This window comes from Chiloscyllium punctatum, chromosome 46 (assembly GCF_047496795.1).
Source record: "Chiloscyllium punctatum isolate Juve2018m chromosome 46, sChiPun1.3, whole genome shotgun sequence".
Lineage (NCBI taxonomy): Eukaryota > Metazoa > Chordata > Chondrichthyes > Orectolobiformes > Hemiscylliidae > Chiloscyllium > Chiloscyllium punctatum.
In genome coordinates, this window is record NC_092784.1 from 41,130,365 (window position 1) to 41,147,186 (window position 16,822).

General features: G+C 44.0%; 1 protein-coding gene across 1 annotated transcript in view; it reads right to left on the bottom strand.

The window, feature by feature from the left end:
• The window catches only part of LOC140467974 (protein Niban 1-like), a 61,846-nt gene continuing 45,024 nt past the window's right edge, over positions 1-16,822 (bottom strand). The window contains exons 11-14 of the mRNA XM_072564073.1: positions 10,554-10,670; positions 6,354-6,461; positions 4,762-4,876; positions 1-2,146 (exon numbers count right to left, since the gene is read on the bottom strand). Coding sequence (XP_072420174.1) covers positions 1,857-2,146; positions 4,762-4,876; positions 6,354-6,461; positions 10,554-10,670 — 630 coding nt within the window. The 3' untranslated portion in view covers positions 1-1,856. The remainder of the gene's footprint in view (positions 2,147-4,761; positions 4,877-6,353; positions 6,462-10,553; positions 10,671-16,822) is intronic.

A 16,822-nucleotide genomic window follows, 5' to 3' on the forward strand; every position in this document is an offset into this window, starting at 1 on the left:
TTTTATAGGCTGCAGGAGCCAGAGCATTTATTTGTGACTTAAGCATGAGTCAGTGAGGACTGTACACATGGTTTTTATTACTCTGCACAGAAAGTTCAGTTAAGCATTAAAAGTGCTGTGCCTTCAGCTAAAATTGCTTGTCATTAGTGCCTCCAAAAGATGTACAGTATTTGAACTGACTTAGTTGTGATTTGACAAGTCTCTCAGGAGCGCTCTTTCTGCAACAAGCTCATATTTCTCAAGGTCAAACTCCCTTTTAATTTCCTTAACAAAAGGATTGTATAGCTTAACGCTCGACTGGATAAGGATATTGAGTGATCAACGACAATGTGATCATATTCAGAAGGCCCATCTGTCCCCAAGCTGTGAACAGCTTGTTTAAAAAGAAAAGATCCATTCCAAGGAACCAGACACCTGAAACACAATGAGAACTACAGCTGACTATTGAATGCTGAGTGAGTAATCAGTGCACCTTGTTGTCACTGGTGTGTGTGTGTGTCTGTCTGTGTGTCTGTCTGTGTGTCTATGTGTCTATGCACAACTTGCCCCAGTTATGTTTCCAACACTGCTCATTGAAACTAATTCTTGCTACTTGACACAACACATCAACTTTTGGTTGCAATTAATTTTCAAATGTCTTAGGTGCAATGCCAAAACCTATTTAACTTTAACCAAATAACATTTAAGTCACAGACTTTTGGACTCACTGCCTCAGATAGGCCTCCCAATCTTCTCATGGACTCCGACTCCCGGCCTCAATGTGGACTCAGACTCCCAGCCTCAGCACGGACTCCCAACCTCAGGGTAGACTTGAACTCCTGGCCTCAGCATGGACTCAGACTCCCATCCTCAGCATGGATTCAAACTCCTGGCCTCAGCGTGGACTTGACCACCTGCCCTCAGCATAGGGACTTAACCTCGGTCTCAGTGTTGACTCAAACTCCTGGCCTTGAGGTGAAGCAAGGCATTGTCTGGGTTGGATGGGCTGTTATTCTGAACTCTTATTTTGCTGTTTTTCTAATTCATTGTTGGACTTCTTATTTCTTTATTTTTCTCATGTTTTCCCTAAGAATTTGTACTTAAGAATCTGTACCTAGGTAATTAAGATGGTGTCATAAGTGACGGTTTGTAAACTTTTCACTATGCGCATGGAAGTACATATGACATTAAAGCTAATTCTAAGAAGGAGGCCTTTGGCCCATTGAGTCGATGTTCACCCCCTACAGAGTGATCCAATAAGTCCACTTCTCCCACTCTATCCCACTCTAAGTTTATTACCCCAAGTGTCCATCTGATTTTCTTTTGAAATCATTTGTTGTCTCCACTTGTACCAGCCTTAGGGGCAATAAAGTCCATATTGTTATCAGTTACTGCTGAAAAGTATTCTTCCTCTCGACCGCCCCACAGCTGTTTCCCCAAAACCTGAAATCTATGCCCCAGAATATATTATTAAATTAATTGTATAAATTAAAAATAAATTGCAACAGGACAAACACTATAATTTATCATCATAATTATCTAATAACATAAGGGACATTACTTCCAAATGTTACCTTTACCCTACATGGCCTCTGTATGGGGTCAGTAGGAAAGTGGAGTCTGCAATTAGATGTTGCACAGAGTTTGAGGGGCCAAATGGCCGCCTCCTGCTCCTAATTCTTATGGGACAGGTTCCCCACTTTACCTTTGACCTTCTCAGCCCTCCTGTCCCAGCCGATCCATTTAATCTGATACAGGGTTATAATTATCTATGAGATGTTGGGAGTCCGCCACCATCAGTTACTACACAATATCCTTCATGTCACCAATTTCTGGCTCATAGGATTGAGCTGTAGGTCTCGATGGATCTTCATTGTCTATTCAGCTGATTTGCTCTCATCCAAAGCCTGATTGGCAACATCCCAATCCTTTTGCAGACACTGCCATTCATCCTGCACCTCACTCAACTTGCTGTTTTCCAAGGCTGTAAGCAATCCCACTGCTGAGGCTGGCTCTGGTGATTCCTCAGGACTTGCTGGGATGGTGGCTTTGGCCAGAGATGTCCTGGGATCCTCAGCAATGTCCAGTTGGGCTTCATTGTTCCAAAGACCACCCATACTTTCATTGTACAAGCTGTAGCTTGGCTGAGTGGAAGTCTCCTTCATAGCTGCAAAAGAAAGATATCGAATGAGAGGGAAATGGTAAATAGGTTTTAGATTGATGAACATAAGCAAACTAGACATAGTATTCTTAATCAGGTGAGGTACGTCATGGAATTAATATGGAGTTCATGAGAGATAAACATTCAATCCTGTGTTCAGTTCTGATCTCCCTGCTATGGGAAAGATGTTGTGAAACTTGAAAATGTTCAGAAAAAGATTTACAAGGATGTTGCCAGGGTTGGAGGGTTTGAGCTATAGGGAGAGGCTGAATAGGCTGGGGCTATTTTCCCTGGAGCGTTGGAGGCTGAGGAGACCATATAAAGGTTTATAAAAACATGAAGAGCATGGATAGGATGAATAACTAATGTCTCTTTCCCATGTTAGGGGAGTCTAAAACTAGATGTTTAAGGCGGAAAGGGAAAACATTAAAAAGGGGCCTAAGTGGCAATGTTTTCATGCAAAGGATGGTGTGTTTATGGAACAAGCTGCTAGAGGAAGTGGTGGATGCTGAAACAATTACAACATTTAAGATGCATCTGGATGGGTATATGTTTGGGAAGGGTTTAGAGGGCCAGATGCTGAAACATTAGATTATCTGGTTAGCATAGGCGAGTTGGATCTGTTTCTGTACTGTACATCTCTACAGAGGGGGTGGGATGGTTGCTCAGTGGTTAGCACTGCTGCCTCACAGCCCTAGGGACCTGGGTTCCTCCAGATGCTCTGGTTTCCTCCCACAATCCAAAGATGTTCAGGTTAGGTGAATTGGCCATGCTAAGTTGCCCAAAGTATTCAGGGATATGTAGGCTAGGTGCATTATAAAGGTGAATATAGTATAATAAGGTGAGAGGGATGGGTTGCTCTTTGAAGGGTTGGTGTGGGCTTGTTGGGCTGAAGGGCCTGTTTCCACACTGTAGGGATTCAATGATTTTATGACTCTAAGCATCCCTCCTTTCCCCTTATGTGCCTTCTTTCTCCTCTGTATGCCAAGTGTGGTCAATGGTGGATGGTCTCCTCCATTTTTTTTTTGCTCAGATCCAGGGCCAGACTTCCCCGCTGGGGATTGGGACTTTAAGTTGAAATCAGATTTGGGTCCAGCCTCTTCAGCATGTTGGTGATTATCAGCTGAGAGGATGTCGGCAGATTGGTGAATTTGTGGCCAGGTGTCACCTCCTTGCCATCCAATGAAAGATGTTAGGTGCTTAGTTTTTGAAGCCAGATGGCCATTTGGTAAAAGCTGAAACCTGCCATCGTGGATAAGAACGGGGAGGGCATGGGTTTTCATCCAGATGCGCCCCCTTTTGCAAAATTGAAAGAGGGAGTTAGTCATAACTGCCAGGATGGTGAGCCCCTTCTTGGGAAGGTAGCCTGCAGCAATATCCAATAAGTGGTTGTGGGCCTGTTTCCTCGTGATCCCAGGTACGCAGTGCCTCTGATCAACATCTTTAATTGGCATCTTCAATGTTTAACACACCGCCCTGCCACTTGTAGGTGAGTGCTTGTTCCACCAAGACCCAGCCTTCGTGAAAATAGCTGAGGCTGTGGCAGGGTACCAGCATGCCAGTCAGGATTATCCACACTTTCCCACTACCATACCCACAACCAGGATTATCCACATCTGCTCATCTCTGTACTCACTGCCAGGATTATCTACGTCTGCCCACCTCCATACCCACTACCAGGATTATTCACACCTGCCCACCTCTGTTTCCATTCCACACTGGCACTAAAATCGTGCCTGTTCTTTCTTTACCTATCTCCTTTCCCTTGCTCACACACTACACTCCAAGTTAGGTGGATTGGTTGTGCTAAATTGCCCGATAGTGCCCACCAATGTGCAGGTTAGGTGGATTAGCCATGGGAAATGCAGGGTTACAGGGATAGGGGAGGGAGTTAGGCCAGAGTAGGATGCTGTTTGGAGGGTCAGTGCATACTTGATGGGCCAAATGGCGTTTTTCCACACTATAGGGATTCTATGATTTGCCTCTGGGAGAAGGTCTTGTGTAGGATCCCTACCGCTCAGAAGCTCCAGGTTCAAGTCTCGCCTCAGCACATGGAAGGTGTGTCATGGAGGGGCATGGTGGCTCAGTGGTTAGGACAGATTCCTCACTGTGTCAGGGACCCAGGCTTGATACCACCTGAAGTCGCACTGTAACAATTCTGTGATATACAGTACATGCAATATATATTGTATGGGAGACCAGGTGGGCACATTTGCTATGGTGAGAAGTAGAATCAAAGAGCTGTACAGCAAGGTAACAGACCCTTCAGTCCCACTTGTCCATGCTGACCAGATATCCTAAATTAATCTAGTCCCATTTGGCAGCATTTGGCCCATATCCTTCTAAACCCTTCCTATTCATATACCCATCCAGATGCATGGAGCTGCTGCTGTATTCTGAGTGGGGAGTCATGGGGCTATTACAATCTATTCTATTCAGTGGTAACAATTGACAACAGTTCAAGATATGCCCCCTAAAGGTACAAACACATCGTTACACAACATTCAACAATACCAGGCACCAGAAAGTTAACGCAATAATAAATATTTATTGATTGAAGTTGTTCCATGGATATTAAATCAGCTTTGCTTTTATTCAACTCTGTGACATAAACAACATACCTTTATTAATCTCCTCTGACACAATATGGAGGACAAGCTCGTTGTAGGTGCTTTCAATTTGTATCAGTCCATCATCATCGTCAGTGCACAGGCACCCTTCATACATGGGGAGCTCCTGTAAGGAAGTTTGCACAAAGTGAATCATTCTTCACAGCCATGCCCCTCATACCCTCAACCACCCAGGAGGTCTTCCATTTAGAGCCACAGTGCCACCTTGTAGGAGTGGGGCGAGGGCTGCCATGTCTTGTTTGGCATATAGTGGCACTATATCGCTGCCCAGTGGGCAGCTATTGTTGGTATTGTCCACCCATGTGTCACCTGTGGCTCAGTGGATACTAATCATATCCCTGGGTGACACAGTTCTGTGTTCAAATCCCACTCAAAGACCTGAACACAAAACAATCAAGGCTGGCACTCTGCAATACTGAAGGTGTTTTGTACACTTCAGAAGTGCTTGGGCAGTGTGGTGGCTCAAATGGTTAGCACTGCTGACTCGTGGTGCTAGGGACCCAGGTTCGATTCCAGCCTTGGACGACTCTCTGTGTGGAGTTTGAGCATCCTCCCCATGTTTGCATGGGTTTCCTCTGGGTGCTCCAGTTCCTTCTCATGGTCCAAAGATGTGCAGGTTAGGTGAATTAACCACGGTAAGTTGCCCCAGGGATGTGCAGGCTAAGTGAGTTAGCCATGGGAAATACAGGCTTACAGGGATAGGGTGGGGTTTGAGTCTGGGCCAGATGCTCTTCAAAGGGTCAGTATGGACTTGATGGGCTGAATGGCCTGTTTCCACATTGTAGCGATTCTACTTAATAAAAACACAGAAGAACTGCAGATGCTGTAAATCAATAACAAAAACACATAGCTGAAAAAGCTCAGCAGATCTGGCAGCATCAGTGAAGAGAAATCATGGTTAGCATTTTGGGTCCAGTGACCTTTCCTCAGTTCTGGTGACAAGAAGAGCCAGGGAAAGTCCGTGTGGGTTTTATAGATAAATAATTTTTGGCAACTTTTATTAAATTTTAGGGTGCAGACATAACTGGTTAGGACAGCATTTATTACCTGTCCCTTGTTGCCTAGATGGCAGTTATGAGTCAGCTACATCACTGTGGGTCTGGGGTTACGTGTAGGCCAGACCAGGCGAGGATGGCAGTTTCCTTTCCTAAAAGACATGAGTGAACCAGATGGGTTTTTCCAACAATCAACAATGGATTTGTGGTTGACATTGGCTTGGGGTGTGAAAGATCAACGATGACATGGGTAGGGGAGGGTGTCAGATACCTCTGAGGGAAGGGAAGGGGCTGTGATGAGAGACCAATGGCAACAGGGGAGTGGGGGAGCTGTTTAATCCACTCTGCTTTTGAGTAAAATGCATTTAAATTTCCAAGGGGTTTTGCAGAACTACAATTCAGCTTCAAGGAGCAACTAATTAGGCCCCAGCCTCTACAGCCTCTATTTTAAAAAAACAATGATCAAAAAGTGCCATACAGCCGATGACACTGACTCAGCCACTGCTGCCTGGACACTCCCAACAGAACAGCTTGCGACTCCCAGCTGGGAAGGTCTGCCAAGGGACTATAAGCCTGGCACTTACTCACCGGTTTGCAGATAGGCTCGACTGTCTTCAGCACGTATGGAAGAAACATTTCGAGGAGAGAATCCCGAACAAATTGCCTCCAGACTGCGGTACTGTCAGAGTCAAACTTCTACAGAGGAAGAGACAACAAGGTGATCACTGACCAATCCCAGCAATCAGAATTGGATCACAATCTTCGATGCTGAAATACAAAACCAGATGCAAATCCTTTTCTTAATAAAACGACAACAGAAATAGAGTCAACATAGAGTCCAAAATGACTCAAATTTTCTGAGTCGTACCAGTCTTAAAAAATTAGCTCTGGTTCTGTCTCCACAGATACTGCCAAACCTACTGAGTTTCTCCAGTACTTCCTGTCTTTCTTTCAAATTGCCAGAATCTGCAGTATTCTGCTTTTATCCTTGCCTTGATGGTTGGTTTATCTGCGCAATACAGCCTTACAGTTATCTGCCTCCTATTAACTGGTCAGAATGTCCTAGCAGTCTCTCTTTCTGTCTTTTGAGAGGATGTGCTCTCTCTCTAAGGACATTCAGGCTAGATGTAACCATGGAAGAGGGGCAGTTAATCAGGTACCATGTGCACCTCCCCTTGGCCACTGCCTGGGCCTGTTAATAACCACCTTGACTGAGCCCATGATCAGACCCATGACGAAGCTCTCCAATCTGCCCATCCCGTCTGAATTGGGTGCCCAATGATCTTGAACATGGGTTAAAGTGCAAATAAAATTTCAGATGTAGATCCTTCCCAAAAAAAATGGAAGGGAGGCTGCAGCCTCACAAACACAATCGCTCTTTATATAATTTCCTAACCAACCTGTTCAGTCACCTTCTGGAAAAGATGGGACTTGAATCTGGGCCTCCTGGCTCAAAGGCAGGGATACTACCACTGGCCACAAGATCCCCTCAATGTTGATGTGGCCTCTTCTGGAGTACTGTGTCCAGCTCTGGTGGCCCTGTTACAGGAAGTGTTGCTATTAAACCGGAAAGGGGTTCAGCAGAGATTTACCAGGATGTTGCCAGGCATGAAAGGATTGAGATTAGATAAACTGGGACTTTTTGACTAGAGTGTAAGAGGTTGAGGGTGACCTTATGGAAGTTTATAAAATCATGAGGGGTATTGATAAAGTGAGTGGCAATTGTCTTTTCCCTTGGGTGGAGGATTTCAAGACAAAGGCGCATATTTTTAAAATGAGAGGAGAAAAGTTTAAGAAAGACATGGAGGTAATTTTAAGAAAGACACGGGGGGTAATTTTTTGAAACAGAGTGTGGTTTGAGTTTGGAAGGAACTTCCAGAGGAACTGGTTGATATGGGTACAGCTACAGTGTTTTAAGAGACATTTAGATAAGTACATGAATAAGAATGTTTGGAGGAATATGGGCCCAGTGCAGGTCGGTGGGACTAGTTTATTTAGACCAAAGAATCTGTTTCTATGCTGCAGGACTCTCTGACCCTGTTTAGACTATTTTAATCCTCAAAAAGACAAATAAAGCCAACTTAGAAATGGATAATCCTTTGAAGGGCAAAACAAAATCCCTAGGAAACTTGCTTAATCAAATTAAAATGTGATTTTGGGAGCTGATAATGTGCCCTAGGCCCTGTGGCACTAACTGAATGGAGAAAGTCTCACAGGGTCCTCTCTCTCTGAGACTAACCTGGTGCGGACATAACCGTAAACAGTGTCTCTTCATACTATCTTGATTAACCAATTAAACCAAAGCAAATTAAATAAATAGGAGACAGTCCTATAGAAAGGCATTGGAACCTAACATAACTCGAAAGAAGAGTTACAAACTCTAAACCAAAATTTGGTCTTGTGGAATGATCATTCACTCCAGCCCCTGTGGGACCAACCGGTCAAAGAGGCCTGACTCATTCCAACAGGCATCACATGAACCATACCAATGTCTATCCTGTTTATTCCTGTCTGGCACAAAAGCAAAATGGGTTAGAGGGCCAATTCATGGATTACAAAGGCAATTAAAGGCAGTATCCATTCCAAGGAAGAATCATACAGATTAGCCAAGAAAAATAATAGGTCTAAATATTGGGAGCAGTTTAGAACTCATCAAAGAAGGATGAAGGAATTGATTAAGAAGGGGAAGGTACATAATAAAGAAAGTTTGCAGGGAACACAAAGACTGACACTAAGAGTTTCTATAGGTAAGTGAAGAGATAGATAGTAGTGAAGACAAATGCAGACAGAAATAGGGGAATGTACAATAGGGGTCAAAGAAATGGCTAGCCACTGAATATATACTTTGGTTCTGTCTTCACAAAAGACAGCACAAATCAAATACCAGAAATGTTGGAGAATGCAAGATTTATTGAGAGGGAAGAACTGAGGGAGATCAATATTAATAGAAAATGGTGTTTTGAAAATTGAAAGGATTGAAGGTGGATAAATCCCCAGGGCCTGATAATCTATAATCCCAGAGTACTTAAGGAAGTGGCTCGAGAAATAGTGGATGCATTGGTGGTCATCTTCCAGGATTCTATAGTCTCTGGAAGAGTCCCTGCAGACTGGAGGGTAGCTAATGTCACTCCAATATTCAAAAATGGAGGTAGAGAGAAACCAGGGAATTATAGACCAGCAAACCTAACATCGTAGTGGGGAAAATTTCTCAACTCCATTATCAAGGACTTTATAGCAGGGCATTTAGAAAGCAATGGCAGAGACAGACAGAGTCCACATGCAGTTATGAAGGTGAAATCATGCTTGACAAATCTGTTGAAGTTCTATGAAGATTTAACTAGTAAAGTTGACAAGGGAGAGCCAGTCGATGTGGTACTTTCGAACTTTCAGAAAGCATTTGACAAAGTCCTGCGTAAGAGATTATTGTGCAAGATTAAAGAACATGGGATTGGGGAAAGTGTATTGATATGGATAGGAAACTGGTTGGCAGAGAGGAAACAAAGACTAGGAATTAATGGGTCCTTTTCAAATTGGCAGGCAGTAACCAGTGGGTTGCCACAGGGATCGGTGCTGGGACCCCAGCTATTCACAATATATATTAATGATTTGGATGAAGGGACAAAATATAACATCTCAAAGTCTATGGGTGATACCAAGTTGGCTGGGAGGGTGAACTGTGATGAGGATGCAGAGGTCCTTCAGCATGATCTGGACAGTTTGGGTGAGTGGGCAAATCAATGGCAGATGAGTATAATTTGGATAAATGCAAGGTTTATCACTTTGGAATCAAAAATAAGAAGGCAAGTTACTACCTGAATGGCTGTAAATTGGGAGGGTGAGGGTGCAGCGGGACCTGGGTGTCCTTGTGCACCTATCACTAAAGGTATGCAGGTAGGTGCAGCAGGCGGTAAAGAAGGCAAGTGGTACATCGGCCTTCATTCTGAGAGGTTTTGAGTCCAGGAACAGGGATGTGTTGTTGCAGTTATACAGGGCCTTGGTGGGGCCACACCAAGAGTATTGTGTGCAGCTTTTTCTGAGGAAGGATGCTGTTGGTCTCAAGGAAGGGCAGGGAAGGTTTACTAGGCTGATTCTGGGATGGCATGGCTAATTGACTGGGTTAGGATTGCTTTCACTGGAGTTTCAGATGAGTGAGGGGGGATCTCATGGAGACTTATAAAATTCTAACAGGGATAGACATGGTAGGTGCAGGGAGGATGCTCCTGATGGTGGGTGTGTCTAGAACCAGAGGTCACAGTCTGAGGATTCAGAGTGGACCATTTAAGATGGATGAGGAGACATTTCTTCGCCCAAAGAATGGTCAGCCTGTGGAATTTATTACCACAGGAAGTAGTTGATGCCAAAACACTTAATATATTCAAGAGGCAGCTAGATATAGCACTTGGGGCGAATGGGATCAAAGGTTATGGGGAGAAAGCAGGATTAGGCTTTTGAGTTGGATGATCAGACATGATCATGATGAATGGTGGAGCAGGCTCGAAGGGCCAAATGGCTGCCTCCTGCTCTTATCTTCTATGTTTCTATGTCACCTTTATAAGTGCCCCGAGCACTTTATTAAACAGTGCTCTTCACCTCTCTATATTGACAATAGACGGAAAATACCATTAAAAAGCAAGAGCAACAGAACACTGGAGAATATCTGTTGTCCCACTCACAAACAACAATAGGGATTACAACTCCCTCCAGTTCACACAGTCTCAAAGATATTAAGCCAGTTACTCACACTGTACAACTATCAGTTGCACACCACATTTGCTCAGCAGCACCTACCTTCAGTACACGCACTTGTGTGTTGTCGAGACGTTGGCTAACTTCAGCAGACAACCCAGTGGCTGGTTGTGTAGAAACTAGCAGGTGCTGAAAGGTATAAACTGCATCTTCCAGCAACTACAAACAGAAGACAATGAGGGAGAATGCATGAAATGGGCTAAGTGAGACTCACAGTATTAGATTTCAATTTCCCTTCATTGAATGTGTCACTGGCAAGGTCAGCAGTTATTGCCTTTCCCTAACTGACCTCGGGAAGGTGGTGGTAAGTCAGCTGTAGTCCTCATTTATGTACACCCATAGTGATGTTAGATAGGGAGATGTTTTCCATTTGTTCATGGGATGTGACCATTACTGGCTGGGCCAGAATTTATTGTCCACCCTTAATTGCCCAGAAGGTCTGACTCTGAAGTCATATGTAGTTTAGATTAGATTAGATTCCCTACAGTGTGGAAACAGGCCCTTCGGCCCAACAAGTCCACATCGACCCTCAGAAGAGTAACCCATCCCCCTCTGACTAATGCTCCTAACAACTATGGACAATTTAGCACGGCCAATTCACCTGACCTGCACATCTTTGGACTGTGGGAGGAAACTGAAGCAGCCAGAGGAAGCCCACGCAGACACAGGGAGAATGTGCAAACTCCACACAGACAGTCGCCCGAGGCTGGAATCGAACCTGGGTCCCTGGCACTGTGAAGCAGCAGTGCTAGTTTAGAATGGGTTAGGAAGGCAGATTTCCTTCCTTAAAGAGCATTAGTAAACCAGATTCATTTTTAACAGCAATTGTTTCAAGGTTGTCATGAGAGGAGGTTTTTTTAGATTCTGCTTTTTAAATTCAAATTTCACCATCTGCTATGTTGGGATTCAAAACCGTGTCCCCAGAACATTAGCTTGAAGTTCGGGATTATCAGTCCAGTGATTTTGTCACTGCCTCCCCGACAGAATTTCAGGATCCTGACCTAGTGACAGTGAAGGAATGACAAGATGGTTTCAAATTGGAATGGTGTGTGGTTTGAAGGGGGACAGGTAGGCAGGGATGATCTCCACTGCCCTTGCCCTTAAATGAGGAATTTAGAAAGTGCAGTCATGTGAATAACAGTTCACATGCAGCCAATGACTTAAAGGAGTGACTAGTAGTGTTGACTGGTCCTTTACCAGATGTTCAACAAGGAAGCTGTTCTTATTGGCTTCTCTTACACTGCCAGACACAGAATAGATGGGTAGAATACTGATGAAAGGCTTATGACCGAAACATCGATTCTCCTGCTCGTCAGATGCTGCCTGACCTGCTGTGCTTTTCCAGCATCACACTTTTCGAAACTGATCTCCAGCATCTGCAGTCCTCACTTTCTCACAGAATAGGATGGGCACTCTTCAGTGTGCACTCGACTGTTCAATACATAGAGTGGGTCTACTCAGCCCATCATGTTGGAATGGGCTTTCTGAAACAGCCCCAGAATCTCTTGCTTTCTCCATTATCCTACAATAGTCGTTCTTCAAGTCTTTATCTAATTCTCCATGCAAAGTTACAAATCAGTCTACCAACCCTTCAGACAGTGGGGTCCAGATGAAAAGAATTTGCTGCGTGAAAAAGAACCTCCTCATCACAGCACTCAATCTCTAATCTCTGTTTTGCCAACACATAACTTCATTCATTCCATCTAATAAATAGAATTGATTTAATAATTATTCAATACTTCTGCGAAACCTTCCCTTAATCTTCCATATGCTGACAATCCCATCTTCCCCATTCTCTCTCCATAGCTGAAACCCTCTATCCCAACTCACATTCTAATCAATCTCCTCGGCATCTTCCGACAGCATCCTGACATTTGGTACTAGAACTTTTAAAAATTTATTTATACAACTTGGGCATTGCTGTGTATGTGTCAACATTTATTGCCTATCTCTAGTTGCCTCTGAGAAGGTGGTGGTGAGCTGTCTTCTTGGGCCGCTGCAGTCCATGTTCTGTAGGTTGACCCACAATGGCCTTAAGGAGAGAGTTCCAGCATTTTGACCTAATAACACTCCAGGCAATATATTTCCAAGTCGGAATGGTGAGTGGCTTGGAGGGAACTTGCAGACGATGGCATTCCCATGTATCTGCTGCCCTTGTCCTTTCAGATGGTAATGGTCATAGGTTTGGAAGGTGCTGTCTTGGGAGCATTTGTGAATTTCTGCAATGGATCTTGTAAATGGCACACACTACTCTTATTGAACATCAGCAGTGGAGGGAGTGAATTTTGAGGATGTGGTGCCAAACAAGCATTGTCCTGGATAATGTCGAGCTTCTTGATTGTTGTTGGAGCTGCACTCATTGAGTCGGGTAGGGATTATTCCATCACACTCCTGACTCATGCCTTGTAGATGGTGACAGGCTTTGGAGAGTCAGAAGGTAAGTTACTTGATACAGGATTCCTAATTTCTGACTTGCTTTTATAGCCAAGGATGGTTATATATGGATGGTTCAGTTCAGTTTCTGGTCAATGGCAGGATGTTGATAGTGGGAATTCAGTGATGGAATGCCATGGAATGCCAAGGGGCAATGGTTAGATTCTCTTGTTGAATATGGTTATTGCCTGGTACTTGCATGGTGCAATTGCCATATGCCATTTGTTAGCCAAAACTGGATATTGTCCAGATCTTGCTGCATTTGAATATGGACTGATTCAGTATCTGAGGAGTTGTAAATGGTGCTGAACATTGTACAATCAAAGGTGAACATCCCCACTTCTGACCTGATGATGGAGGGAAGGTCACTGATGAAATAGCTGAAGATGGTTGGGTCTAGGACACTACCCTGAGGAACTCCTGCTGAGATATCCTGGAGCTGAGATGACTGACCTCCAACAACTACTACGATCTTCCTATGTGCCAGGTTTGATTCCAACCAGAGGAGAATTTGCTTCCTGATTCCCATTAATTTCAGTTTTGCTCAGGCTCCTTGACACTACATTTGGTCAAATGGACGCGATATTCCAGCTGAGGTCGAACCAATGAGTCATAGCATCACAGAGTTATACAGCACGGAAACAGACCCTTCGGTCCAACTCATCCATGCTGATCAGATATCCCAACCCAATCTAATCCCATTTGCCAGCACTTGGCCCATATCCCTCCAAACCCTTCCTATTCATTTACCCATCCAGATGCCTTTTAACTGTTGTAATTGCACAGCCTCCACCAATTCCTCTTGCAGCTCAAATTGCCCCTTAAGTCCCTTTTAAATTTTTTCCCTCTCACCCTAAACCTATGCCCCTCTCGTTCTGGACTCCCCCACCCCAGGGAAAATACATTGTCAATTTCCTAATAATGCCCCTCATGATTTTACAAACCTCTATAACATCACCCCTTAGTCTCCGACACTCCAAAGGGAAAACAGCTCTAGCCTATTCAGCCTCTCCCTATAGTTTAAATCCTCCAACCTGGCAACATCGTTGTAAATCTTTTCTGAACCCTTTCAAGTTTCACAACATTCTTGCAATAGGATGGAGACCAGAATTGCACACAATATTCCAGAAGAGTCCTGTACAACTACAACATGACGTCTTAACTCCTATACCAATAAAGGAAATTACACCAAATGCCTTCTTCACTATCCTATCTACCTGTAACTCCACTTTCAAGGAACTATGAACCTTCACTTCAAGGTCTCTTTGTTCAATTAACACTCCCCAGGACTTTACCATTAAGTGTATAAGTCCTGCTCTGATTTGCCTTTCCAAAAGGTAGCACCCCACATTTATCAAAATTAAACTCCATCTGCCACTCCTGAGCCCATTGGCCAACCTCATCAAGGTCCCCTTAGACTCTGTCCACCTATCACCAATCCTTTTGGCACTCCACTGGTCACAGGCCTCCAGTCTGAAAGGTAACTTTCCACCACCAACCTCTGCCTTCTACCTTCAAGCCAGTTCTGCATCCAAATGGCTTGTTAGAACATAGAACATAGAACAATACAGCACAGAACAGGCCCTTCGGCCCACGATGTTGTGCCGAACTTCTAACCTAGATTAAGCACCCATCCATGTACCTATCCAAATGCCGCTTAAAGGTCACCAATGATTCTGACTCTACCACTCCCACGGGCAGCGCATTCCATGCCCCCACCACTCTCTGGGTAAAGAACCCACCCCTGACATCTCCCCTATACCTTCCACCCTTCACCTTAAATTTATGTCCCCTTGTAACACTCTGTTCTCCCTGTATTCTATGAGATCTAAACTTGCTAACCAGTCTACCATGAGGAACCTTGTCAAACGCCTTATTGAAGACCTAATAGCTCATGTCCACCATTCTTCCCTCATCAATCTTCTTTGTTACTTCTTCAAAAAACTCAATCAAGTTTGTGAGACATGATTTCCCACGTACAAAGCCATGTTGACTATCCCTAATCAGTCCTTGCCTTTCCAAATATATGTAAATCCTGTCCCTCAGGATTCCTTCCAACAACTTGCCAGCCACTGATGTCAGGCTCACTGGTCTATAGTTCCCTGGCTTTTCCTTACCACCCTTCTTAAACAGTGGCACCACATTAACCAACCTCCAGTCTTCCGGCACCTCACCTGTGAGTATCGATGATACAAATATCTCAGCAAGGGGCCCAGCAATCACTTCCCTATTTTCACTGTAACTTCCTGGCTCTTTCACTCCATCCCTCTCTTTGCAAAGGTTCAGGACATAAACTAGAATCCTTTTATTTTAAATCACCTTGCCCTGCTGCCTTCAAAGTCTACAAGTTTGGATGTGTCCGTGTGAAAATGTAACTGCTCCCTGAATATTCACCCATCAGATCGAAGCACAGCCAAGACTCGACAGCAAAGCCCTTTCTGAGGGATGCTTTCTGTGCCTCAGTTGGTAATGTTTTCATGTCTGAGTCACGAGATTCAGAGTTTAAGTCCCGATCCAGCAATTAAGTCCAAACGTCATGGCTGATACTCCTGTGAAAATGCTGCACTGTCAGTGGTGCCGTCTTCCACATGCAAGGGCCCACCTTTCCACTTGGCCTGATGTAAAAGATTCTTGGCACATTTGGAGGAAAGGGAGGGAGTTATCCCTTGTGTTCTTGCCACAACGTGTCCCTCGAAGAACATGGGAAAACCAGATTCATTATCACAGCACTGCGGAGAGGAGTGTGAGTTGGCTGCTGAGTCTCTTCATTATAACAGTAACTACATTTCCATCGACTGTAAAGCATCTAGCGATTGTGAAAGGTGCAACACAAATGCAAGTCTTTCCTTTTATTCTCGTGATCTTGCAGAAAGGAGCCACTCAGGAAAGGGCAACATTTTTCACACAGAGGGTAGCGCGGATATGGCATGAGCTGCCAGAGCAATTGATGGAGTTTGGTGCAATTACAACATTTAAAAGGCATCTAGATGGGTATGTGAATAAGAAGGGTTTAGAGGAATATGGGCCAAGTGCTGGCAAATGGGTCTAGATTAATTTAGGATATCTAGTCGGCATGGACAAATTGGACTGAAGGGTCTGTTTCTGTGCTGTACAACTCTATGACTCTAATAAGAAACTGAACCCATCGGTAATTGTGACTGAGTCAGTTCTCTGAGAGGATGGCTAATGATTTACAGTAACTCCCAAAACAATGACTATTGGGGAGCTGATGGCCTGGTGGTATGATCGCTGGATTGTTAATCTAGAGACCAAAGTAATGCTCTGGGGAGTGAGGTTCAAATCTTGCCAAGGCAGATGGTGGAATTTGAATTCAATAAACATCTGGAATTAACAATCTAATGATAACCATTGTCAATTATTGGAAAAGCTCATCTGGTTCACTAATGTCCTTCAGGGAAGGAAACTGCCTGATCTAGCCTACACGTAACTCCGGACCCATGGCAATGTGATTGACTCTTGCTTTCTGGGCAATTTCGAATGAGCAATAAATGCTGGTCTGGCCAATGACACCCACATCTTGTGAATGAATAAAACAAAACTCATGTCAGGAAAGCTGCCTGCCTTATAATTCAATTAGGTCTTTTCCAAACTTCTTTAGTTTTACCTATTTTAAATACTATTTTACACTATTGAATAGCATGTGCACGTTTGTGTCCATTTGTGTGTATTTATCTCAGTAAGAGAAGATTCACAAATCTGCAAACATGCTCATGTGTGTTCCAGTATGTCATTTGTGCATGTTGATTAGCTTATCAGTCCCTTGTGTGCATGCACGTGTGATTACCTGTTTTTGTGTCTCTACCTAAATATGTGCACGTTTATGTGTGTGTGATTGTACATGTGTACATTTCTGCATC